Source organism: Pagrus major, chromosome 4, assembly GCF_040436345.1.
Source record: "Pagrus major chromosome 4, Pma_NU_1.0".
Taxonomy (NCBI): domain Eukaryota; kingdom Metazoa; phylum Chordata; class Actinopteri; order Spariformes; family Sparidae; genus Pagrus; species Pagrus major.
In genome coordinates, this window is record NC_133218.1 from 15592329 (window position 1) to 15618965 (window position 26637).

At 39.0% G+C, this 26637-nt stretch overlaps 1 protein-coding gene across 1 annotated transcript in view; it reads right to left on the reverse strand.

The window, feature by feature from the left end:
* The window catches only part of LOC140994255 (protein kinase C-binding protein NELL1-like), a 255459-nt gene that overhangs the window by 39513 nt on the left and 189309 nt on the right, over positions 1-26637 (reverse strand). Inside the window, exon 14 of the mRNA XM_073463824.1 lies at positions 17182-17304. Coding sequence (XP_073319925.1) covers positions 17182-17304 — 123 coding nt within the window. The remainder of the gene's footprint in view (positions 1-17181; positions 17305-26637) is intronic.

The following is a 26637-nucleotide window of genomic DNA, read 5'->3' on the forward strand; positions in this document are numbered from 1 at the left end:
ACTGAAAGTGCTGCATTTTTTCCCTAGTTATTAAACTTTAGGTAGAAAAATACAGCTACATGTTCTTGTGTATAGAGTCATCCATTACCAGATCAACCTGCTTAATGCCACTTTAATATCAGAGGATCGCTGCCTCGAGACTTAGCCTTATCTCTTAAAAGCATGTTCTATAATCTTCATCCAAAGTCATTTTTTAATTTTATTTTTTTTCTATAAATATCTACAAGTAAGAGGCTGCTTTAAAGTACCCACCAATGCTCTAACTTAGGCTCCTGCTTGGCTTCACATGCATGATGATCTGGTGGGTTATGTAATCAGATTGATACACACAAGCATATCATAAACTTGCACCTGGTTGTAATGATAGAGGTGACAAATGATATCGCTATACTAATCAGGGAAGATTAAAACAAGTACAAGCAAAGAAAGGAAGCAGCTTCAAGATATGTGAGCCAGACCTGAACACTAATCCCTCAATGAAGGAAAAAAAGAACAAAGTATTTTAGACTACTGTCTATTTATCACCACAAAAGTTGCTTTAATGAACTATGAAGATGGAGTAATGTACTATCTGTAAAACACCTGCGCTTGCGTGGCATCAGGATAGAGTCTAAAGAACAGGTAAGTTAATTATACTGTAAGACCTCCCTCACCAAACGACCTACAGTATGTTCACATTTTCCTTACAAGCAACCTCCTCTGGTTGTGTAAGTAATGATGTCTGATGTCAGTCAGAATCAGAGGTGGGTGTAGCAAATAGAATAGAATATTATTATTTGAACATTGTTGTCTACAAAGATGTAAAGAAAGAACACTGTATTGATGTGAATGTGTAATTTACACATGAACACACTAAGAAAACTAAATCAAAAACCAGACACATGTTTGCAGGTTTACAACCTGATTGCTTCCAATTGTCAAATGTGGTTTCATTTAACCAAGACCACCATCTTTTCCTAAATCCTCAATCAAGTAGTAGAAGTTGTTATTCGTTAAAACGTAGCCTTTTCAATGCATGTGGGCCTTTCGATCACTGAAAAAAACATTTTGGTGAACTTCTTCCAAGGTGAAGATATTCAGAAAATCAGTTCTCAATGATATTTGAAAAAAAAGGAGGAAGCAGACATTTGCTCCCTGATTTGTAGTGTATGTAGCGTCAGTTTTGTGTTCATAGTTTGTTTATTCCCACTGACTGGCCAACAGAATCAATTAATCCAGGTTGTATTATATATCATTTAAATTATTTAGTTTGGGATCAATAAACTCACTGGCTTGAACTCAAACTTCGGATTCTTCAAGTTAAGAAGAAAGTTAACAGAGAGATTTGTGCTTAGATGTGGTGGCTGAGTGTGGGCATGTGTATCTTTAGAGCTGTATGTTTGTTTGAAAACATGCCCAGTTGAAGTCCAAATGAAGATAAAATATGTTTCTCAAAAGAGTTGGGTGAAGATAAGTTTTCTGGATTCTGTGAATAAATAAAAACAAAATAACCGCAAGCCAATACATTTCTCTTTGTTGGAAAACTTTTGTTTGGTATTTTTTCATGTAAAACAAAACAAAAAAAATCAATTGCTGAATAACAACTGAATAAAAAACAAAAAACCCCCAAAAAGATATTTATCTCACTGCCTTTTTTCCCCGACTGAATCAGTGTGTGGCAAACATTAACTGGCTGTTCACGCCACGTCTGGATGATTTTATCTAATTTCATCTGTGGAAGAGTCATGGGGCCATGAACCTATCAGATCAGCGAGGATGGGAGGAGCAGGAACGCCCTTGGCAGGATGTGAGGAGCTTTCATAACCAAGGGCCGTGCAAGACGAGCGACTCCCTCTATCTGAATCCATTACCAACACACACGCACACACAGAGGTAGGCAAGCCAACACTACTGTTTCCCCCAACCTCTGCTGTTTCACTGATAAGATGAAATTTACTGCTGAGGAGAGATGTAGAGGTGGAAATACCCATGACACATACTGCTCGAATCTGGAGGAGAGATATGCATCCCGTCAGGTCACGATGTGAATTTGATTTTGTGTGGAAGATTTCCCCATTACATTCGAGTACGAGGGAAAATTCACTATTTTTTATTTACATTCTTCTACAACATAAGCACAACAAAAGCAACATGTCTTTCCAGACAGGTCCCCTTCTTTACTGATCATAACAATTGTAATGATTGTAATACCATATACTTTCTATTTTTCAATGCGGTAAATAGGATTTTTCAGAACCTGGTTGGATGAACTGACCATTTAAGCCTTATTGTTTTCACTTTTCTTCAGAGTTTTGCTAAAAATACACATGTAAAGCATGTAATTTGGAGTAAATTAATTATCACTAGATTACTGGAATCGACAGTCATACTGCTATTTAAAACAAATTTCATCACATGATCACCATATTTTGTTCTAATGTTGTGAACATAATTTAGATGTTGCATACCTTTGACTTACAGTACTTATGACACTTGCAAATGTAGATTTACAGTGTGTTTGGTAACTTTGTTTTCACTCCCTAATTAATGGTTCAGATCAAAATCAAATGAAATCTCTGTGTTTCCACACTAATTCATTCTGTACAAAGATAGGGAGCATAAATAGCAAGCAAAAAAAAAAAAAGAAAGCCTTTAAAAATATGACCCTGCATACTAAACCTGTCACTGTCACCCCTGACAGAAAGCGCATGGCAGAGATTGAGGAGAAGTGAGAGGTGGGAAATAGATTGATGAAAGAAGACGGAAGTGACAGCTGAGAAATCTGCATTAATTGAGATGGGGAAGGAAAGTGGACTTGGATATGCATATGTGTGTGTGTACATATATATATATATATATATATATATATATATATATATATATATATATATATATATATATATATATATATATATATATATATATGTAGGTGTGTGTGTTTTTCTCGCAGGTGGAGGACCCATCAGGCAGAGCAGCAGCTAGTGTTGAAGGCAGGTAAAGAGAACAGGAACACTCATATCATCCCATGAGGAGATAACTGCTGCTTCATTTCTTTCACTTTGACACACACTTACGTCTCAAAATGCTAAGGTGTTCTTCTCTCTCTGTTACCTCTGGTTTAACTTTTCACCCCCGCTAGCGACTGAAGAAGAATCTTCTGAAGAGCTTTGCGGTTGTGAATGATGGCTGTTGAAAAGCTGACGCCAAACGCGCATTGCTGACCGTAAAAATGTTGAATAAGGCCAAGAATAAATGCAATTTTTTTTTACTACTATTTTTAATAAAAATCATTTAAATTGCTTCCAGGTCATATGACCCATTGACTTCCTGTACTGACTGAATGAGACACACCTCTTTTTATTGGATTTTAGTATTTTCTTCAATTGAATTAATAATCAGTTGATTGACAATCATTTTAGGAATAGGAGCGGGTTGAAGACAAGGCTTTCAGAATTTTTTGGAGCTCCTCTTCAGCTGAGTCCTTTTTGGCTGTCAACATTCTGCCCCATACACACCGATGTACAAATCTGAAAATGGCTCAAAAATGATGAATATTTGAACTGTGATAAAAAAAAGTTGAATGAATATAAGAAAGTCCCAATCTTTGTGGACGTTTCAAAAATTGAACGGAGTTTCTGGGTGAATGTATGAAGGACTAGAAAGAGTTTGAAAATGAATGGGTTTGAAGTGATTTCTAATTGACTTACATTATAACTAAGCGAAGACTACGCTTCAAAGAACGTTAAATATCTTGAAATGCCATTTTTAATGGGAGTGGAAAGTGGAATGATATCTTAAAGGTAGATAAAATGTGATTTTTTTTCAAACTTTGAATGGAGTTTGTAGCTGCAAAACGAATGACATTCCCATCAGTCTCAGCTTCGCTTTGTGTTCATTGCTAATTAGCGAGAGGTGGAGGAAATATATTTATTGATTAATTAATTATGTAATAATGTATTATTGGACAAATGTATAGGATTAATAGTGTTGAAGCAATAACATGAAAGCTGTATTTTACTGTTGTAGCTGGCTGCAGCAGAACTTATTTTACTCATTGTATATATTCTTGCATGGTTAGTAACTAGGAAATGTAGCTGCCACATAAATGTAGGTACTCTTTTACTCCACTTCTTTAATTTGCTGTTTCTGCACTGTAATTAGTAAATGTTTGCATGCTAACAAATGAACTAAGATGCTTAATCGAGATGGCTACCTGGTGCGAGTGTTTACTGTTTTTGTATCTCGTAGTTGTAGCACTTTTGTGGTTATCTTGTAAACTCTATTGTGTTTTGGGGTTTCTGCCTGTCTGTTGAAAGCAGTATGTAAGAGGAGTCCAAGAGACATTTTCTTTGGAAAAATAAAGGTTTTGGTATTTACTTTTGAATTTTATTACTGGCATTCATACTGTAATATAATAAAACAGAATACTTTGGATTTCTTTTTCTCTTCTGGATCAGTGTTTCTGTTCCATCATATCCGGCTGCTTTCTCGGTGGTAAATGAACGTCTCAATAATGGCTCTTCCTTTGATGAGCTCTGTGTTTGTGCCCTGCCCTCCAAATTTCCTGCTTGGCAGAAACATTGCACTAATTAGCAAAAGTCCTGGATATCAGATTCTAATAAAAACACACACACAAAAGCCACCTTGTCACACCACATATCATGGATACGGTTGATACAATCACTGATGAGGTACTGCCTGTCTTTCTCTGTGTATCTTCCTTCAGGTGTTCTTTATTGATATGAATGGAGAAATAATAAAGTCACAAAACATATCCTGAGTGTCGCAGCAAGTCGGACATTGGACAATAACAACAAAACACCAACATAATTGATTCATAATTATTAGATTTCGAGTGAAGTTTACCGTTTCAGTTCACTGATGTCATTTTAGACAAAGTTTATTGTTAAACTGTAAAATATCCTGCCTCCATTAGCTATTTTGTCACGAGTTTTTGCTCACCACATTTGAAGGAAAAAATGTCTGTATCGGCATCCGCATCCAAAACTGCATCGGTCGGGCTCTAATTAAAAGTATGCAGAATTACCTATTAGCAGTTCATGTTTGCAATGTACCCATACATTTACAAACAACTCTCACTAGGTTACTTTGATAAAGAAGAAAACTGAAAAACCTGATGCATCTCAGGCAAGTTCTGGAGTAATAAGCAGCATTTTTATTGTATTCATTCCAAATGATTTCTGGATGTGTATTCACTTTGTCAACACACAACATGATTATATCCTCAGGTGTATGTGTCAGTCACACAATCTAAAAATATAGCATGTGCGGCAAGACAAAGATCACACTCCTCTTCTAAGTGAGAAGTGAGTCAAATCTGAACAAGCTGTCATTTCTGTTACTTGACTCTGAATCAAGTTTAAGTTTTAAGTCTCAATCTTGTCACTCATTAAGTAATTTAAAACTGTGATGTGAATGCTCCACTCCACTCTCTAAGAACAAGTTACATCACAATTTCAGGAATAATAAGTGATTACTAATCGATTACCTTTTTAGAGAATCTCACCAGCAATAGCTGTAAGTAAAATTTATTGGACAGTGTTAGGTTTCAAGGCGCTTTCCTGGTCAATTATTTCCTCGACTTGTCTATACCTTATTTGTGTGTGTGCGTGTGCATTTGTGTGTGTGTGTGTGTGTGCAGCCTGCAGCCTGCCATAAATCAGTCAGGGCCCACAGATCTGAACTAAAGTGTTTTGGACCCCGGAGCCTCTGGGCTTTGTGCTGTTCAGTCCCAGTCGAAACCCCATCTGTGTGTGAAATCAGGCGTTTTTATGCCAGGTGAATTTATTTACGCTATTAGTGCAGGTTGCAAATTAAATTCAATAATTCAGAAACCGACGAGGATGACACATTTGGTTCTGAGCGAAATGTGTCTTCTTTGAATTTTCAGTTGATTGGACAAGGGAGACGGCATCTGGAGAAATTAAGCTAACATGAGATGCTAAGCACAGCTTTATAAACAGATAAACTATTGCATTATTTATCAACCACACAAATATCCAGTGTTGTACACTTGTTCCTATTAAGGCAAATAAACATCAGGTGAAAGGTGTCACTTCCTTTTAGTCTCTTTTGCAGCATACAGAGACTTTGTTTCTCAAGAGATGCATACCCTGAAGCTCAATTACTTTCAATGGGGAACATATTGCTGCATACAACTGAAAGCGATGGAGGTCTAATCAGTGCAATTTCTTTTAAGTTTGTGGTATGTGCTTCACTATTAATTATAAAGAACAATGTGTGTCAACAAAGTTTTTTTTTCCTCTATTCTTACAATTTCTCAACTAACGAACATTTTCTTTTATGTATAAATTACATGCTGTGTGTTACAACACACTGCCTGTGCTTCAGGTTTTATTGCCAGCACCCATAAGTAATGTGCTAATAATCTGTAGTAATTATTATTATAATTATCTCATCATCTTATTTGCAAACATATGTGAGAATGTGGTACTCTTAATGTTGTGAAAAACAAGTCAATGTGTTTTCTGTGCTGCATATGTAATTATATGACATCAGTGATGTCTAGCAGACACACAGGCGTTTGATAAGACAATTCATTGGTGTCAAACATTAGTGGTTAATGTACAATAAGAAAATATGTTCTGGATTTTTCTAAAGCCAGGACTTTGCATTTTTCAAATCCTCCTCTAACTCTGTGGGGAAACCCATTTCAGATAATATGTTCCCATGTGACACATATCAAGTGAAGGCTTAGAATTATAACCAAAATGAGAGCGCTTTAGTAGGCATGGTTGCTAAATGCAGGCTTTCAGCCATGTTGAAAGGTCTCAATAGCTAGCTTTTCATATATCAGTGACAACTTTTAAAGTGGTTATTTCATAAAGAAATGTTGAAAGAAGGGTTTGTTTTTGTCAGGACCTCTAAAAGGGTCCTATAATAAGCCAGATTATTAAAGGGATAAGAAACACACAACAACAAAAAATTGCAAATATGTATTTTGATTTATCTCAAAGGTCCGATTAGTAAAACAGTTGATGTTGGCTGACCCAACCCACAGTCCTAAAGTGTCAGTATTTGACGAGTTTGGAAATCCAAAGTGTTAATGTTTGCAATTTGGGAATGAGACTCAAAAATCAACTTTCTTACGAATTGAACCTTTATCTAGTCATTTTTTCTGGCTTTTCTATAATGTTTTATTTTTGTGACATACTGGACATTATCACTTCTTCAGACCTCTGAAAATCCTTCGAAATAAGCAATCCAATAAGGAGAAATCACTCAACCACTCTTGATCCTTCAACACATCAGGCCATTAAGGCCACAATCTATGAAAAAGAAGTACAAGATATATGAAGATGTGTAAAATCACAAATCCTGCTTCCATGTTTTACATACATATGTTCTATTGGCCGTTGCTGTTCACATGAAAACAGCGACCATGAGGCCAATGTATCCACCTTCCTGCATTCAAGTTTCCCTCACACTTCTTCCTGTCTCACATTCACCTCAATGCTTTGGAGAAAAACCAGGAGTAGATACAGAAGCAGAGAGCAATAGATAAAAGGCAATAAAACCAAAACACAAAGATAAAATGCATCTACAGAGCCACACCAGACACACTGTGGATGAAAAAAAAGTTCATTTTAACAGAGTTGTCTTCAAACACATTCCTCAGTGGACCCTGCTGGCTCCTCCTGAGAAGCTGTCGAGCCATAAAACACATTTGTACACATGAACTTGGACTGTTTCTTCACAACCTCCCCCCAAGGACTGACTAAGCTACCTGTAGTGTTAGCGGTCTAGTAGCGGCTTGAACTTATCTGTAGTTTTGCAGAAATGTACTTTGCTAACATTTATTCAGGCAACTGTGTTGCTCTAAATACAGACAATATAACGTCCATACTGTCAATGTGCAAACTCAAGTACAACAATATCATAGAACAGACTCCAAAATCACATTTGCCAGTGATGCTACATGCACTAATAAGAGGAAGCCAACGTGGATGTTGGCGTTAGTCATTTCCAAATAACCTCAGTTTCTGCCCGTCCAGACGTAAACACTGAAAACAGAGTTTACGAATATCTTCACCCTTGATGCACGTTTCCAAACAGTCTGTTTTCAGTAAAACGCTGTTTACATGTGTACAAAAGGCCAAGAAAAATCTTTGTTTTAAGAAATACCTGTGTACATGTGGACAGGGCCTTAGTCTCCACCAGATCATTACGTCGCCTCTCTAGTTACACCCTGAGGCAAAGAATTACTTTTTTCTGCTCATCGTGATTTTCTCTGTGACAACATTACCCTCCTGTGCTCCAGCTTCTCCTGCGCCTGCCTACCTTCCCACTCTACACCACCAACCTGCCTTTGCCACCCTTGTCTACTCCCTGCCTGCCACTCAGCCTCTGGCTAATCTCCATTACCCCTCTGCTTGAAGATTGCTCCCTGTTTCACCATTGCCCTTTAATATCTGAATTGTTGTGCATTAAACCTTCAAATGTTTCCACTGAGACTCTGTGTTGCATTCTGCCTCCGCTAGTTGCAAACATAACAGCTGTGGACATATTAAATGTAACTATGAGTTATACAAATAGGTTTTACCATGTTTGTTGCAGAAAGTAGAATTCTTGTACTACTTTGTTATTCGTTACTATGGTTTTGCCATTCTCTGTATCAATATGTGTCACAGACAAGTATGTCTATATATTTAACAAAGAGTATTCTTCACACAGATTTAATACTGCAGAGTATCACTGACACAAGACTGATTGAAGACGACAAACACATCAGAGAGAATAAGGACAGCATGCTAGATTTACGCCTGGTGCATTATATTCGGCCCACATTATGAGAATGGATCTGATAGAGCGGAGCACAAGAGAGGATTTTTCTCTTTGTAGCACAGCAGCTACATCTAACAGCAGGACACGGACTAAAAATAATTGCCTCAAATGATAATTGCTACAAAGCTTCAAAAACAAGTAGTGTTATCTTTTTTTTTTCTTCCACATTTGCAATTAATCATAGCTTCAGATGCTGTGGTTTTCACCCAATTAAATGTTGTAAAACACTATGCCCTCTAGCACAGAACTACACAGCGGAGAAGCCGCTAAATGTGTTGTTCCTATCAAAAAAGGGATGAAGGGGAGCAATAATTATGTAAACAGAAAATTAAATGCTTCATACTTGTAGGGGAAATGAAGGCTGAATCCAACACCCCCAACCACCAACACACCCTCCTCTCATTTCTCTTCTCCAGTCCCTGCAGCAACCCCCCCCCCCCCCCCCCCCAATCTTTCAGAATACATTAGCCTGGGTTTCACTGCTCGCTGTTAGCTGGTTGCAACATGGTTCCTCTGTGATTAGCTCCGATAGCAAGATGAGAAAAGCACGAGTCAATGCCTTTGTCCTCCGCGCTGCTGTTTAGACTCGCTACTCAAATCCTCTCTATTTAAAACCCCTTTGTCTATACAAACCAGTCCTAGGGAATGAAACAGACCATTAACAAGATTAGCGCACTCATTCTGCTGCCGACAAAGGCTCTGGAATAGGCTGCTGATCATTAGGCTGGCAGCGGGAACAATGCTGATCTATAATCTTGCGCCGTGCTCCGATTGAACTATTGTGGCTTATTTATTGTGCTCTGAGGGAGATGACATAATGGTAGCCCTTTCTCTGCCCGAGAGAATTGAAATACACAAAAGGAGAGGGGAGAGGGAGAGAGGAAGAAAGAGTAAGTAAAGGTAGAAGAAGTCTTAACCCCTCATTTCTTTTCGCTTCCAGTCAGACTAGTCAATCAATGAGAGTAAAATGGGCTCTAGAGATGGAAGCTGTTCCTTATGTGCCCCTGCAATCATCCCAGTCGCAGCAAGCAGGGGGCAGCTGCAGGCCTGCTGGATGCATGGTAATAGGCAGATACAGAGTTATATTCGGAGCTACATTTATGATGACCAAGTGCACTAACAAACTGGACTTTTCCAGCATGGTTGTATGTAAACTTTTGGATTGGGAAATCTCTGAGAAGAATGAACTCATTATCTTTAACTGTGTCTTTAAATTGTGCTTTTAAACCAAAGCTGCAGTCAGGCTGAGCAGTTCGAGCCTCTACAATAGCAGCACTTCTCCATCTATCGTCTGTTTGCATAATATCAGTAGCAGGCAAATCTATTGAGTCGTTAACAGTCACCGAAGGGGCATAGCATTGCTGTAGCAACAATATTAGCTGTAATTACTCTCCTGCTATAGAAGTGAGATGTGAGTCGAGATAGTAAAGCCATCATTCACACGACCACACAGGGTTGCTTGTCAGGAAAACTTACTTAGTAGATTCACGAGGCAGTTTTTAACAAATAACCAGTGCTGTCGTTTTTCTGTTGAGCACGATCTCAAGAAGATGAGCTCAGGTGTGAGTCACACAGAATCATGAACCGTGGATATCTTTCCACAGCTGACTTTTTGCAGCAACATCTAGGTCTTTTCAGTAATACCCCCTTAACACTGGACAAAAACCCACCAACACCACTAGCATCTGGCTTTTGTCTTCAATGAGGGTACAATCGGCATTCATTCCCAAATGACCCTGCAGCAGTCACGAGTGTTTTTAATCGGCTGAGGCTCTGATCCGCAGTGATGTAAACATGTCACCAGAGTGCAGTGACACGTGTTGAAGTTAAGGGCTTCCGGTCTTTAATACTGTCCAATTTAACCTGTTTTAGCAGCAAGACTGATGTAAAAGATATAAAAAGCAACCACTGTAACATTATCACTTTCAATCATGTGAGTATATAAGATTTTTGGCTACCTGATTGGTACTGGGCCTTTGCAATCCTCAACAGATATGATGTCATTAGCTCTGGACAATAATTATGTCTCTAATTCTTTAAAACACATTTTTAAGTCTTCTGGATGCAGTCTGATGAGGCGTATGATCTGCTGTCTTCTACTGTTCTCTGTTTTCCAACGTGTTTGTGACATTGAACTGGACGCATGAGAACCAACGTTTAAAAAACCTGTATGGACATGTTCATTTTGTGCAAAAAGGGTAGAAAAGCAAGTTAAAAAGTATAGCACCAGTACTGCAGCTTCCTTCACTTATGGCAGCTAAGTACCCAAAGTCCAGTCCTACTCTGCAGGGGTTATCAGAAAGCATTAAGGGAAAGGTATACACTACATGAAAACAAGGGAAGTAACTTCATCACATATAAACACAAAATAACATCTGTAATTCATGAAACATCACTTAATGAGATCTAACAGGAAAAGGGTCTGAGAAGGTTTCTACTTCAGAGCTTCCTGTCCCCCATAAACCATGTTAAAAAAATACACAAAATATACCTACAATGTGTTTAGTGTTTAGTATTTTGATTAAATTAAGTTTTGCAAATGATTAATGAGTGCATTTAGAGTGGAATCCACCATTGCAATATGGTTTATCGTTTTTGTTACATAATCAGACCCTTAACGGGTTCAGGTCTAAAAGAAAAATTAACTGAGAGATTTTGAGTTTTAAAGTCATTAAGTATGCAAAACACCCTTCGAGTCACAACAAATACAAAAGGTCAAATTACAGCTTTGCAAATAAAATTCACTCTCCGTGTAAACCAATTCAAGAGCCGCAGTGAAATTTGAAAATATTTACTTTCAAAGCAAATAAGCGTTGTCACTCATCACCTGTTAAGCTTTTAACATGTCAAGTTAATCACATTCTTTTGGCTCCGAAACCCGATTTGGCCCCGTCTGCTATGGGCTCATTGCTCAAGCCTGGCTAAATACACTTTTTGTGCCTTATTAATATTAGCAGGGACAGGCTGAGGAGCTGCAGTCGCGCCCAGACTAATTCCCTTATTCCTGAGAGGGCCGCGATGATGTATGAGGGGAATGAGATGGGAGGCACAGGTCGATTGGCCAACACTGTCGCCATCACACCGTAATGAGATCTCAGGGGGAGGGGAACATAGAGGCTGATTCCTTCAACTCCCTGCTCGCATAATACTAATTGGCCAGAATAGGATAGGTAAGACGGGAAGTTTTAATGACATTATTAAAAAGTATGGAATCTCCTCACCTGCTTCTGACAAATATTATCAGTGAGTAGAAATGACACTGTCATGAGCGGTCTCTGTATAATGGCTAATTTTATATTAGCAACACTATATGGCAAAAAGTATGAGGACAAGTGTTTGGTCTGAGGCTGAGTTTCCTGTTTACTTTTTACCAACAGTTTGGGGAAGTCCCCTTTCATGTATCAACACCGCAATCCCCTGAGCTCCACGAAGAAATTATGCTTTTAGTCTGGTGTGGAGGAACTTGACTGGCCTCCACAAAGCCCCATCCAACAACTTTGGGATGAATTAAATCAGTTTGGCCCAACATCACTCATGTTCTTGCAGCTGTATTGGAACAAATCCCTGCAGCCAGGTTTTTAAAAATCTCGAGGAAAACCTTCTTAGAAGAGTGGAGGCTGTTCTAGCAGCAGATTAATGTCCATGGTGTCGGAATGACACGCAACAATCACGTATGGATGTAATGTCCAGGCGTGCACACTTTGTTCTGATGTCCATTTACCATATAGTGTATTTCACATTCATGCATGAACATTAGTCTTTCCACCACGTTTAGTAATTTCCATGTATTTATAGTCCATAATTCATATTCTAAACATTGTTTGAGACCGTCGCCTCTCTAGCTGCTGTGTTCCATCATTTGCACATTGGCTGTGACTTCCAGAGTGAAAAATGTGGAGGTAGCGCTGCAGTCAGGTTGTACATTGTCTGCAGATGTGTGTGTGTGTGTGTGTGTGTGTGTGTGTGTGTGTGTGTGTGTGTGTTTGTGTGTGCGTGTGTAGCATGAGCCTGGAGACAATCCAGAGGCAGAAACTGTGTGGAAGGCACTTTGCAAATTGCATTGATCTCTCCCTAGACCTGCCTTCCACCTGCCGCCCATCCTAATGCCTGTGTTACAGAAGGGGAGAGGGGGGTGAGGGCAGTTAGAAACACCTACTCCTTTTTCCATCTCCTGTCATTTTCTGTTTCCTGTATTGTCATCTTTGCATTTACCCTCTGTCTTGCTTTCCTACTTTTAATTTATCTCTTTTCCCCCTTGCAATCATTCGCCATCTATCAGACACACACATACACCTGTAGTATCTTAGTTCCACACTGTCCTGTCTGCTAATCGTTGGTATGGTAGAAATCATGGTGGAACATGGCAAGAGGTTCAAAATTAATAGTATTTAATATTTGCTTTTGTTAAATATGTTGAGACATGATCGAAATGGGATGTGCCGAAACAAGTCTGAACCGTGGAGGCCCTGCCGTGGATTGGATTTGGCTCTGAGTCGTCGAGGGCATGGACACAGGACCCCTGGGGCAGTCCCGTGGTGTCTGGCACCAAGGTGTTGGCAGCAGATCCTTTGAGTCCTGTGGGTAGCGAGATCGGGCCTCCATGGATCAGACTTCTACTGGCACATCCCACGGATGCTTGATCGGATTGGGATCTGGGGAATTTGGAGGACAGATTGATGCCTTGAGCTCTTTGTCACGTTCCTGGGGGTATTCCTGAGCAGTTTTTGCGGTGTTGTAAGGCGCACAGTCCTGCTGAGGGGGGCACTGCCGTTGGGGAGTGCCGTTGCCATGAGGCAGCATACTTTGTCCGTAACAGCGTTTGGGTTGGTGGTACATGTCAGGTGACAAACACATGGATGCCAGGACCCAAGGTTTCCCTGCAGAACTTTGATGATCAATTTTATTCACTTCACCAGTAAGTTCTTTTAATGTTGTTGCTGACTGGTGTGTTATTAGGTTTTAAAAAATCAAATGAAGACAAACAAAAACCAAAAAAAATGTTATACTGAGGTTGCAGTTGTTCAGTGTTGGTTGAACCAGCGCTGAGGCTGCCTCAAAGTACCAGTCTTATCTGGTGATGTTGGCTCCCTCAAGGCGCTGATATCCCATGATGCAACATAAAATATGTTGCATCATAAAATATGTTGCATCATGGGATATCAGCGCCTTGAGGATGTTTACTGGGATCATGTTTAAGCAGTTTGGAAAATCACAGTGTAATTAAGCTTAATGATACTCCCATCACTTGGACAGCAGCCAGGCATGGGCACACAGTCATGAAAATTACATGAGCTCATGGGATCTCTTTCTTTACAATGAAGCACTAGACATGAGTAGGGCTGCATATCCGCTGCATGTGTACCGACTGAAGTGTGGCAGTGATTGCTTTTCTTAGCCTTGTTCATTTCTCATTCAAACATTCATAAAGGTTTACTAATTTCACTCATTATGTAAGCATTTTTTATGCTTACATAATAAGTGAAATCATATCATTACCAAATGTTGCCGCTGTATCAGCCATTTAAAGACCTAATTCAAAAACTGCTTCATGAGAAAGTTCCATCTGCACCTTTTCCTTAGTGTCACTGCTGTCTGAGTTAACTGTCTTTATGTACAAATTCATGAATTGCAATTTTTTAAAATCAAATTAATAGAACCAGTTATGGAATTCATGGAATATGTCACCGAAATAATGATCTTACTTGCCAGCATTTAGGTCACTGTTAAATTGATTTAATCTTCAACCTATTGAGTAAAATGCTTCTGTTGGTCGAACATCATTTACTTATTCGATTTCTTTTCTTTTAATACTGTGCTTGCCTCTGTGTTCTGTCTAAATTCAAATCCATGTATTGTTTTTTGGTGTCATTTTTAATGAACTGCAGTGTAATTAAAACAAGTCTTCGAGTCTTTAGGCTTCTCTCCTCTGCTGCACTGTGATTATTGTCTTTTCTTTTAAATGTAGGTATGTTATTGTACTATTAAACCTCATGAAACAGAAGTTGTTTTAATGCCACAGTTGTGATTGTTGGGGATTGTTTGTACTGTAAATCCATTTCAAAACATTTTATCAAATCTGAATGTAGCAACAAATCTGTTGACTAAATCTTAATCCTTTCCAGTCCTTGACTGAATCTATGTACTGTAAATCAAAAACAATGTATACCATGTTTAAAGGGGCACTATGTAGTTTTGGAGAAGAAATTCAGACTCAGAATTTTAAAATATACAATATTAATTAGTGACTAACACAAACTCATAAATATTTCTTTCTTCCATAACTGAATAAACAAGCTGTTCTCAGAGGAAAATAAAGTCCCCAGAACACTGTCTGAAGCTAGAAAGGTGGCAGTTTCTGCCAAATATAAACAAAGTAAAACAGTCTGAAATTGTGTTGTCCTTTAAGATCAGTTTGTTTATTCACTTAATTCAGTCATGAAAATGAAGAGAGTTTGTTTATTTAGTTTGTTTAGGCATAAAAAATTAGTCTAAATAAACTGTCTTCCCCAAAACGACATAGTGCACCTTGAACAAACAATCCAGTGTATCTCAGACTTCAGTAAATTGAATACATAGAGTATGTTTTTCCCTCTCTTCACCTCACTGGCTCCATGCCTGTTAATACACAGCTGTGATGCTCCTCTGGCTTGTAGAGGAGGCTGGCAACGCTCTAACAAGTCTCCTCAGTCTCCATAAGGGCCCTACACGGACTGCTATCAACCATCCTGCCTCATCTGCCCTGGACCTGCAGCGACTGTCCCACTGCGACGGCCTTTAGTGCAAATATAGAATTAAATATAGTTCATACAGTACATGGCTGAGTGGACACATGAACGTAGAGACTAAAAGTGAAGGTTGTGTGTGTTTGTGCACACACATACACACACACACTAGAATGTCAGAGGGCGTGTAAACAGCTACACAGCCCTCGACAAATGTTCACTTGGATTAACACTAACATGGGGTCACAGAACTACAATAAAGAACCAAATGCCACTACAAGCCCCCAAAGTGTTTTTAATGCAACTGGTAAACAAAATGTAATGTTTTTTTCCCTTTTACTGTTCAGTTCGATAAAGGAGTTGTTAAACACAGTGCAACTTCCTCTGAATGGGAAATCGTTTTCGAATTATAATAGAGCAATAAGTCACTCTTATCGTAAAAATGAAGAGCATTGGCTGCTGTTATACAATAACATGTACTCGTAGAGTTTATTAAAGATTTCATTTCTGAATTGGACAGCCTGTAAAAATTGATGGTTTTGGCCAAAAGCCAGTGTTTACTGGCGAGTCGTGAGAAGTTGCTGAGACCAACTAACATAAAATCTGTCATAAGTCACTTTCCATGGTAGCCTGTTTTCAGACAAGTGTGGCCAAAGATGACACCTTAAAAATCAAAATCAAAAACTTGATTCATTTGTAATCACTACATCTTGCATGCCATTGTGCTCTATACAGCAGCTGTTAAAAATACACTACTGCACTTAAATCATTTAAAATATTAGAACTGTCACTTTATACTGTGATGGAACTGTGCCTGCAAAAGTTTAAATCTATTTGAGTGACATTTTACAGATGTGTTACATATTTAAAGCTGCCGATGTGGGAAGCTAAATGTGGGAAAAATCATGGATGAACAAAATGTTGTGAAATTCAAATTGCTTTAGCCTACAGTTGTTTTTATGTTAGGTAGCATCGCAATATTAAACATGACACTTTCGTCTAGATACTACATTTGTTTAATGTTAGTTAATTACTCTTATCTCACTTCTATTGGTATTCTATAAGGCACTAGTTTTTGCATTTACTCCTTAAACGTGTCATATTTTATATATTTTGTATATTTCACTAACATTTACTGCTCTTATTGCCTTAAACTGAGCCCAGTGTGTGGCACAATAATTTCCTTCTTATCTTATCTTATCTTATCTTAAAAAGTCTATGCAGCAGGCTGAACAGAGGCTTTTATCATTTTTGTATATTGTTTAACTGTATAGACAACACACAAGCACACAAACTACACCGAAACATCTCTCATTTCCACCCTCCTCCCTCCCTCCATCCATAATAATGTAGAGCCAACCAGGCGAGGTGCCATGGGCATGGTGACAGGTCAACAGAGGGCAGGGTGAGCAGTGAGGGGGAGGAGGCACACATGTGGAAAAACAGGCTGAAACTGTTCCAGAATCAATTTTCATCATCTCCGTGGCAGCTGCGGCCTGGTTAGGTGATGTGAAGGAGGAGTGAACCAGACCGGCAATGATGTTACGGAGCAGAGGTTCAGCCACCATCAAAGAATGTGGAGGAAGGGTTGAGTCTGTATCAGTGGGCGTTTGTGTTTGTGTGTCTGGAGGGCTGTTCCAGGGCAGGAACTTACCTCTGCAGATGGTGCCGTTTCCCACGTAGCCCGGCTTGCAGGTACACAGGTGTCCTCTGATGGTGTTGGTGCAGATGGCATTCTCATCACACAAATTCTGGCCACTGGCGCACTCGTCATGCTCTGGGGGAGAGATAGAGAGAGAGACTCCACAGTCAGAATCCCGTGCGTGTGTTTGTTGTGTGAAGGATGGGGAGGGGATTGAAAAAAAAATGCTCATTTTATTTTTTCAGCTTAGCAGCCGGAAAATTTGTGGAAATTCTACTGACGAGCGGACAGTCAACAAGCTAGTTGGCTGACAATATGAGGCCACAGCTGAGCTTCTCTTCTGTCAACAGCCAGCTTTCTGACCCTCCAACACCAGTTCTGCTTCTGTAACATGAAGGTTACTTCAAACCACGACAAAGGCACAAGTGCTTTTTATAGCCCAGTTTTACTTTAAAACCAACATCAGGTGGTAGAGGTCTTGGGAGCAACAGCTGGTACACGCCAGGTGTGCTGACTGATTGCTCAGTAACAGCATCAATTAGCCTAATGATGCTGGCTTAGATACTGGTGACTAGAGAGACAACATTTAAGAAGTATATCAGGACTTAACTTTCACAAAATCATGTAAACAAGTTGAGCACCCTTGAAGCTTTCAGACCACCATCTCCAGAAAGTTTACATCAGCTAATAGAAAATGGTTGTTTAAAGGTGCAATATATAAGAATTGGCCACCTGTTGAGCTCAGACTCAAAACAATTGAATGTTTTCAACAAATTATTTCATATTGCACCTTTAAAATGTCTCCATATTTCCCAGCGCCCTGATGTAATATCAGTAAATGGCTAAATATGGACTCCAAGTCCCACTGAAAGCTATGGACCATAAGAACTGTGATTGGTCATCATGGGCTGTTTGTGTTTTCCCCTAAAAGTCTCCAGTTTCAGCAGAGACTTTTGATTGTGAGGACAACATGTACAAAGCTGAACATCATCTCATTTTCAGTCCCACAGCCAGCAAAGACATATACAACAAACCTGCTCTTCATCACTTACTATTACTGACAGGAAGGGGTCGTTTCTGTTGCTTCTAGTGACTAAAAATGTGAATACAAATATTAGAGAGCATCAACCCAATTGCCAGAATAAAAGCTGGCGATGTACACTGGCTGACCAAGTAAAGGTGATAATTTTAAGTTGTTAAAACTTTTTAGCTCGTACAACTTAAATTTAAAAGTATACTTTTATGTTGTTTTTTTATGTTATGACAATGCTGTGCTCATGATCCAGTCAGATAACCACATGGTTACCGACTGTTATATCAGTTTTTTTGTTGCGACAAACAAGATTGGAAATTGTCCCATGGCCTGCTTCAACTCTATCCAGTGGTTTCACGCTTATAAATGTTGATACGCAGTCTTGCAGACACTGGCTTGCCAGCCTTCTCGCATGTAACTCCATCATCATCCCCTCCACCTGCTGAAATGACAGTCATGTGAACGTGACACGACATGTTTTGAAGAAATGTCAATGTGGTATGTGGCCAATGACACTTACAAATGTGAACGTATCAGTGCCTTGCAGAAACTTCAACTGTCAACATTTTAGCCTGGTGACTGGGCTGGAGAGAATATAATTAAAGCAGGATAACTCATCCAAACAGTGCAACAAACTGGACCAATCACACTGTAGAAAAGCTACATCAGCTGATTTATTTACAGCTGACAACAGAGAGTTGGACTGTCAAAACTGTGCAAGTGCAATTTTGGCATTTCTCTCCTGATCCTTGAATTGAACATTGTCCTTCATGGGCTGAATAAATTCTAAGACCATAAAACTTGACACTGTTTTATTAACGAAAACAGTGCAAGGTCAGCAGTGCAAAAATATGGCTCGAGTTGTTTCATTAATGAAACGCTGACTCACTAATAACATGGCTATATGCTATACAGCGCTGTATGTATGCTACATACTCAGGGTCAGTGTTTTATATTCTGCTGGGTCCCATGAACTGCTCTCTTGATTTTTATATGGTTGGTGTTAGCTCGAGGCCGGAGGGAATAACAGGTGGGTTTAGTGCTGCAGGCAGTGCATGATTAACCACCACTAAGAGACCTTCTACCAACAGTAATTCCATCTCACTGCTTTGATAGTGTAAGTCAGGAATTTGCACTTGTAGCTGCAGAGCAAAACTTTTAACTCTGCTTTCCAGATGTTAGCTAAATATTCTTGACTTTACTCAAACATTCATGGTTAGCTGCTTCTGCTGAGAATTTTTAAGGAGTATCAAAAACTTAACACCTGCAGCTAGGGAGGTGGCTCAGAAAAGTTTGTGGCTTGGAGTTTCGACACATTACAGCAGTGATCCATATTTCATAGTCCACAGAAAACTGAATCTGTAGCATAATCCACTCTTGAACCACTCAGTATGTCCCAAAAAGTCACAGTTTTGTCAACATATGGCCAGACTAACAGGGTTTGGAGCATCATCAGGATATGCGTGGATAGAAGATAAAAGATTATGCTACATTAGACTTTAAATTTGACACTGTAGATACCCCTCTAACATAATGGAAGGTCCAATGACGCCCAAGCTTCAGCTTCCTCACAGACGGCATGACATTTTCTCCCAGGATTTCCTGATACTTGATTGAATCCATCTTGCCCTCCACACGCTGCAGGTTTCCAGTGCCAGAGGAAGCGAAGCAGCCCCAGAGCATCACTGAGCCACTGCCATGCTTCACTGTAGGCAGGATGTTCTTTTCAGCGTATGCTTCATTCTTCCTCCTCCAGACATACCGCTGATCCATAGGCCCAAAAAGTTCCAGTTTTGTTTCATCGCTCCACAGAACAGAATCCCAAAACCTCTTTGGCTTATTTATATAGTTTTGAGCAAATTGGAGCCGACTTTTCTTGTGCTTTTGGGTCAGTAGTGGTGTACGTCTTGGAGTTCGGGCATGGAGCCCTTCAGCGTTTAGTATGCGCCTTACTGTGGAAACTGAAACCTCAGTGCCTGCTGCCACCAAGTCTTGCTGCAGGTCTTTTGCAGTCAGTCGAGGGTTTTTGACCACCTGCCTCCTCAGGACTCTGGTGGCAGCCGTTGATAGCTTCCTCTTTCTGCCACATCCAGGTAGTGTAGCCACTGTTCCTTTAACTTTAAACTTGCGCACTATGCTTCCAACTGTATCTCTAGGAACATTCAGTGCCTTTGCTATCTTTTTGTATCCTTTTCCTTGTTTGTGCAAGGCAATGATCTCTTCTCTGAACGTTTTGGACAATTCTCTTGACTTAGCCATATTTCTAACATCCAATTAAACGTCACCGTCAACAGTCCAGGTATTTGAGGTGTTTTATGTCAAGCACACCTGATGGAACTAATGAAGCCCTTGATTGGTTGCATCAGGTGTGCCTGAGACCACACCTGATTTGCAAATGTGTGCTCTTATGAGGAATTCTATTCAGGGGGTTTTATATATTTTGAGACTGCAGTAGTCATTGAAAGTAGGATTTAGTGTTGAATTTGGATAAAATCCTTGTAATATTAGTTTTATTTAACTATTTAAACTGTTCTTGTGTAATTTGTTTATTGCAAACACCTGAAAAATGTTACATTTTGCCAATAAACCTAAAATGCAATGGGGGTTGAATAATTTTGATTGCAACGGTATATATAGAGATATATATTCTTGTAACATTTATGATTCATAAGTGTCTGATTGACAGTTTGTAATGTCTTCAATAATAAAAAACAATGACTAATTTCTGTCAGATCTTGTTTCTAAAGTCCACAGTTTTCAGCGCTGCCTCCGCCTGCTTCAGCAAGTTAATCCCACCAGAATCAACATGTCACACATGACACGCTACATGTTCCACTAATGAGCCCACCACTGAAAGCTCCTAATGAGGCTGCTCAGGAGTTGACCTGAGGCCACTGCAACTCTGCTTAAGTTGCAACGTGCTATTAGAGAAAAAGGAATCTGATTTCAAACAGGTTTGAAAATTAACATAATTATAACATCATGAAATAATAATCATGGATCTCTCTGCTGCTCATAAATATGGGATTAATTGATTTTTGGCAACGTGTTTATTGATTCAAGTCCTGCTGCTGAGCTTATCAAACTGATTAAGCCGCAGTTAATGAAACTTCAATTAGAATCTAACATGATTCTGGATGATTATAAACAATACATTAAAAAAGCAGCCCTTAATGATGCTGTGGTGGGGATTTATGACAGAGCTGCACAGCTGCAGTATCTTTTTACATCAAACCATGAGCTGTGTCTTTAAATGCCAGTCAAGACCTGGCCTGAGGCGGCCTCCACTCACAAGGTACACACTCACTAAAACACACTCCTCATGAATATGCAACGGCTTTGGTGGGAGTCATGACTAATACATTCCCCTTAATTAATGAGCGGTGCTCATGAAGCCCTGGAGCAACTAAGAGAAATTATTTAGCTTTTCTCTTCCCAAGGATTTCCTCCCCCCGTTGAACTATAAAATGGAGGTGAATGTCAACAGTGCTGGTTGGATGTGCAAGTTTATGTGAGGGGATATAAAAAGTAGGCTGCATTAATGGTAGAGTAATAGAGGAAGAGTTACACGATGAAATATTCAGTGTGGTAATGGCTTTGAGAGAGGGGAGCAACAGAAACCAAAACACTGACGGCCACTGCTGCTTATATATGCGGTTTAATGTCTGCTGGCCAATTTGAAATTACAGAGTTTGAAGTATAAACAGACAGATGCAGAGGCGGAATTTATGGATAATGAGTATAAGTGAGAAACTGCCAAGCTGAACAAGCAATAAATCCGTCCTAAAACACACTTGGGGGCCCTTTTTTAATGACAATGACCAGTGCAATAAGTGCCCTGACAGTTCAGGGTTTCATGAATGTTTGAAATAGAAGGATACAAGGAAAGAAAATTCAAACTTGGAGCAAGATGTGTCTAATTATATGTTTGTTTTGTTTTGTTTTTTTGACCTTGTCAGCAAACTTATTAACTTGCAAGGAATGTTGCTATCCATAACTTTACAAATAAACTTTGACAGTTAGACTACGAAGATAGAAGTGAAGTTTCTACTCAACCAACAGAAGACGAATGCACACAAAAAAGTTGAAATGTAAGAGATAATATTCAAAGTGAAATAACATAAATACAATCAAATGCATAATAGTCATAAAATGTTCCTGGTACTGTATCACTGGACTTCATCCTCCACACTCTGCCATACATTTTAATTAAATGAGCTATCCAACACAGAACTATATATTAACTATATAGAAATAGCCAGTCTTATCACTGGTGGTCTGGTTTGCTTATAGATGTAGATCATATAGAGACATCAGTGTTAAACACCAGGTTTTGAGAAGGAAGAAGAATGTATAGCATAAAAAGATGATATCTGCTGGTTCTGCTGTAACAATTTTGATCATTTGTTTTTAAAGGAGCTCTTTGTAATTTGTAGCAATTTACGTGCATTTCTAAATAGCTACGAATTGTATTTTTACATGCATTGTTTATTGGCCATATGTACACAGATTGTAATGTAACGTGAAAAATTAGACCTTCCCCGTCTCTCTCGATCACCTATACAAGCCTGTGGGTGATTTATTTAAGTTGTATAATGCTACCAGAATGTGGATTTCTTTGTGAGGGACTTCCGCGACAGTCAAAATAATGTGACTTATCCTCGAGGGCCTCGTCTCAGTGCCTCTCTCCGCTCCGCTAACAGAGAGCAACAGTAGCTAACGTCAGCATGAAAATGGGGTCCGCTAACATAAAGTAACGACCGGCTTCCAGCACAACACAGAAGTTCCACAGAGTCACTTTAAACTGTCTACAATGAGTCCAGCAGTGTTGTACAAGTGTAGAATGGTTTTCAAAGCCTGATACCTACATTACCCACAATGCAATGTATCCACTGAGGGACCTCACTGCAGGTAATTCATCAGCTTACATGCAGCCTTTTCTGGAGCCACAAAAGGCTTTATACTACTTTTTCACATTTGCAGTAGTACTCCACAAGATCTGTAAAGACACTTTGATGTGTAAAATTGGTGGAATTACCCTTTAAGGGCCAAATCCTTGGAAGATTATTCCAACAACTCAGTGCATAAAAGCTGCCCCACCAAAGCTTTTTGTCCTCCTCTTCAGAATGACTATAAGACTCCTGCCACAGCACCTGCGGGGTCCTCCTGGGTAATACATTAAAAACACTCCGGACAAGTAAAGCGGTGCAAGACCAAGTCGAATTTTTCAATCAATATGCAACTTAAATCAATATATATGTAAAGAGCATTTGTGTGTGTTTGAGGGCTGCACTACTCTCTGTTCTGCTATTGATCATATAAGAAGTCATATTAGACTAATGTATTTTTAAATGCTGCAGCTGCTGTGCCCTTAGTCGACTCCATGGGTGAAGTTTATTATTATCTGGATTGAGCTCGAGGCTGTTTGACATTGTGAGTCGTTTGATTAAATGTTTATTTCAATAGTAGTGCTTAACGCAGCTTTAATATCACATTTCATGGACTCGCCAACACCCACTGGCTAAGAGAGGGACTGCATTTTAATGCACCTCCACCAGCTTTAAAAATCAGCTATAATAGCTGTTGTTCGGTGCATTGAATGAAAAACAAATAACAGCTCCTACAGAATAATTAATGGGACATATAAACCATCAGAGATTAATACAATTTAACAGTTTCCAAAGGGGATTTCTTTCTTTCTGCAATACAACAAGCTAACACAGTGATGAATGATCGTGTCACCGGAAAGTTATTACATTGACAGTAGTAAGCTCAGTGAATCTCCTGGAGATAACAACAGCCTCGTGTGAGCATGCTGCCCGTCTCTGTCAGGCTTGGTCTAATTAGTGATTATAACAGAGTGATGCGGTGTCAGGCCTGGACATGTTGAGGTGACCCCCCGAAGCGCCGGGCTAATGATGCGTAATGACTGATCATCAGGACGACGGACAGCGACCGTCACACTCACTATGGTTTCTGCACTGTCAACAGGGTGGAGAAAACATGATAATAGGAGGGTCAGAGGGAGGACTGTGGTTATTTCCCATTTCACAGAATCACTGGGTCAATAACATGCTTCTCACCAATCAGGGCAGGTCAGAACTGGAGCTGTATCCCCCTTGTTCGGTCATGTACTGTTCCTTACAGGGTTTGTTTGAAATGGATCGTTTGGACAGGTATGAAGCATCTTTACTGACATAGAAGTAATTTACACAAAAAGTGCATCATGGGATTTTTTTAGCAAAAGCTGTGCACATTTTCTTCACTTCATTGTTTGGCTCAAACAGTGCAGAAATGTACAGTATGACTGTGCAAGGTGCTTCAGATTAAATGGATAATTGTTATTTGCTTTGCTTTATTTCCTTTATTTGCACGGCTTATTTTCTGACATCTTAAAACACCAGGAAATTTAAGTTGTTTGTTGTTTTTGTTTTTTTTCCAGCTTCTCTCCTTTCGCCTTTTTATTTTCTGTGGAATGGTGTCATAAAGCCTCGGGATGAATGCTAATTTTCCACTCAAGCTGAAACATTTTCAGTGCTCAGCTTTACTTACTATTTGCCTCCATTTGCAGTGCCTGGAGCTAATAATTTGTGTCAACTCTTCACATTCTCTTTTATTCACACTGTTTGCAAAATTCACTTCATGTTTTGTCTGAATTAAATACTGAAACAACAAGTGAGGAAGAAGAGTTGGAAAGTAACAAAGAACATTTACTAAAGTACTACACTACAATTTTGAGGTACTTGTACTTTATTTGAATAATTCCATGTTCTTATATGATTCTACTTCCAGAATAAAGATTTTACTGAAAACAGCATGGCAGCTTATTAAATACAGAACATTTGAAGATTGAAACAGTGTTTTCAAGTCTTTTTGACTTGTATCCCCTGGCAGTGTGTAGTTATTGTCTAGTAATACGGCCCTTTTTCAACTTTCAAATGTCTTCCTATCTAAACTTTTTGATGTTTTCATTTAAGTCTGTCTGATGCCCAAAGAGGTAAAATTATCTAATATTTCAGAAACAATGATGACAATTTGAGTCCAAAAAATGAATGAAGATTTGTAGAGCAAAGCATTATTTCCCTTCCTCTCCCGTTAATCATCTCAAGACCTCGTGACCCCTCAGATTTATCTTGTGAACCGTGAAGAAGGCCTGAGCAAGACTTCTTACTGTAGATAAAGTAGTGAAAACTAGCTCCATCTTCACCAGCTACAACAGTAAAATGCTTTTTGTCTTATCAGTCACAGGATCCATTTTTGTGCTTTGACTTTTGAAACTTTGAGAGCACTTTGTACTTTTACTTCAGTAGCATTTTGAATGAAGGACATTTTCTTGCAATGGAGTATTTTCATATTGTGGTGTTGGTACTTTAACTTAAGCAAACGCTCTGAGTACTTCTTCCACCACAGTCAGGGACTATGTAATGAGAGATTTTGCTCACAGCCTCATTAAGAACATTTGCAAAGAACAAAATTCAATTGTGCATTTATTCGATTGTCTGACATCACAACGGAAGAATGAAAGACGATAACAAGCAGTTTTTCAAGAGTGTCAGAAACAAGTGACATCTTTCAGATTGTCTTATTTCTGTCAGAAAGAAACTACAATTTTCCTTCATCTCATTTTCTTTTTACCATGACGACAATCTGTCCCAAACCAACTTGTTTTAGCCACCTAAACCTAAAGAAACCTAATCTATATATCTCTAAAATACTCAAGTGAATCCACAACCATTTATTATAGTTTTTGCCCAATGAGAAAACACTCATCTGAATCTTTTTTGGAAGGGCAATGACAGCCTGTTCTGCAGTATTCACTACATCTTTACCAAACATTCTCTGTTTTTCATTTACACTTATGTCAGTGATTTATGTCTCTTCACTTCTACTTGCCCGTCATGCTAAGAATCTTATAATTTAAGCTTCCTGTACTATTGTTGTCACACTGGATAAAACAGAAGCTTAATGCCTCAAATATTTATTGAAATGTAAATCTATTAATGGTCTGGCTTAAACAGCTCTGACACAGTGTGAAATTCAATGTAATCTGTGTTGAAGTGTGAAGGATAATACTAATAATTTATTTGATTTTGTTGAGTGTATCAAAATGTTTGAGCGTGCTTGTCATAAGAGATAATAATTACTCAAAAAAAAAAAAAAGATTGGGCTGTAATTAGTATAAAAAGACCAAATTCTCTTTGTTTACATCTCACTCAGGATATGATTAAGGCTTATTATCAGACACAGCAGGGGTTTTGCTCCTAATGTTGAGAGACCTCACTGAATCAGAAAATTTAAGGACCATGTAATTAACTGCTAGCGGGTTTGGAAGACCAAGTTATTAGCAACTTTCGAGCCAGACGCATGGGTTGTTTTTAGCTCCTGTAAAACAAGCACTATCTTCCATAAATTCCAATTTTATATGTTTTAATGGG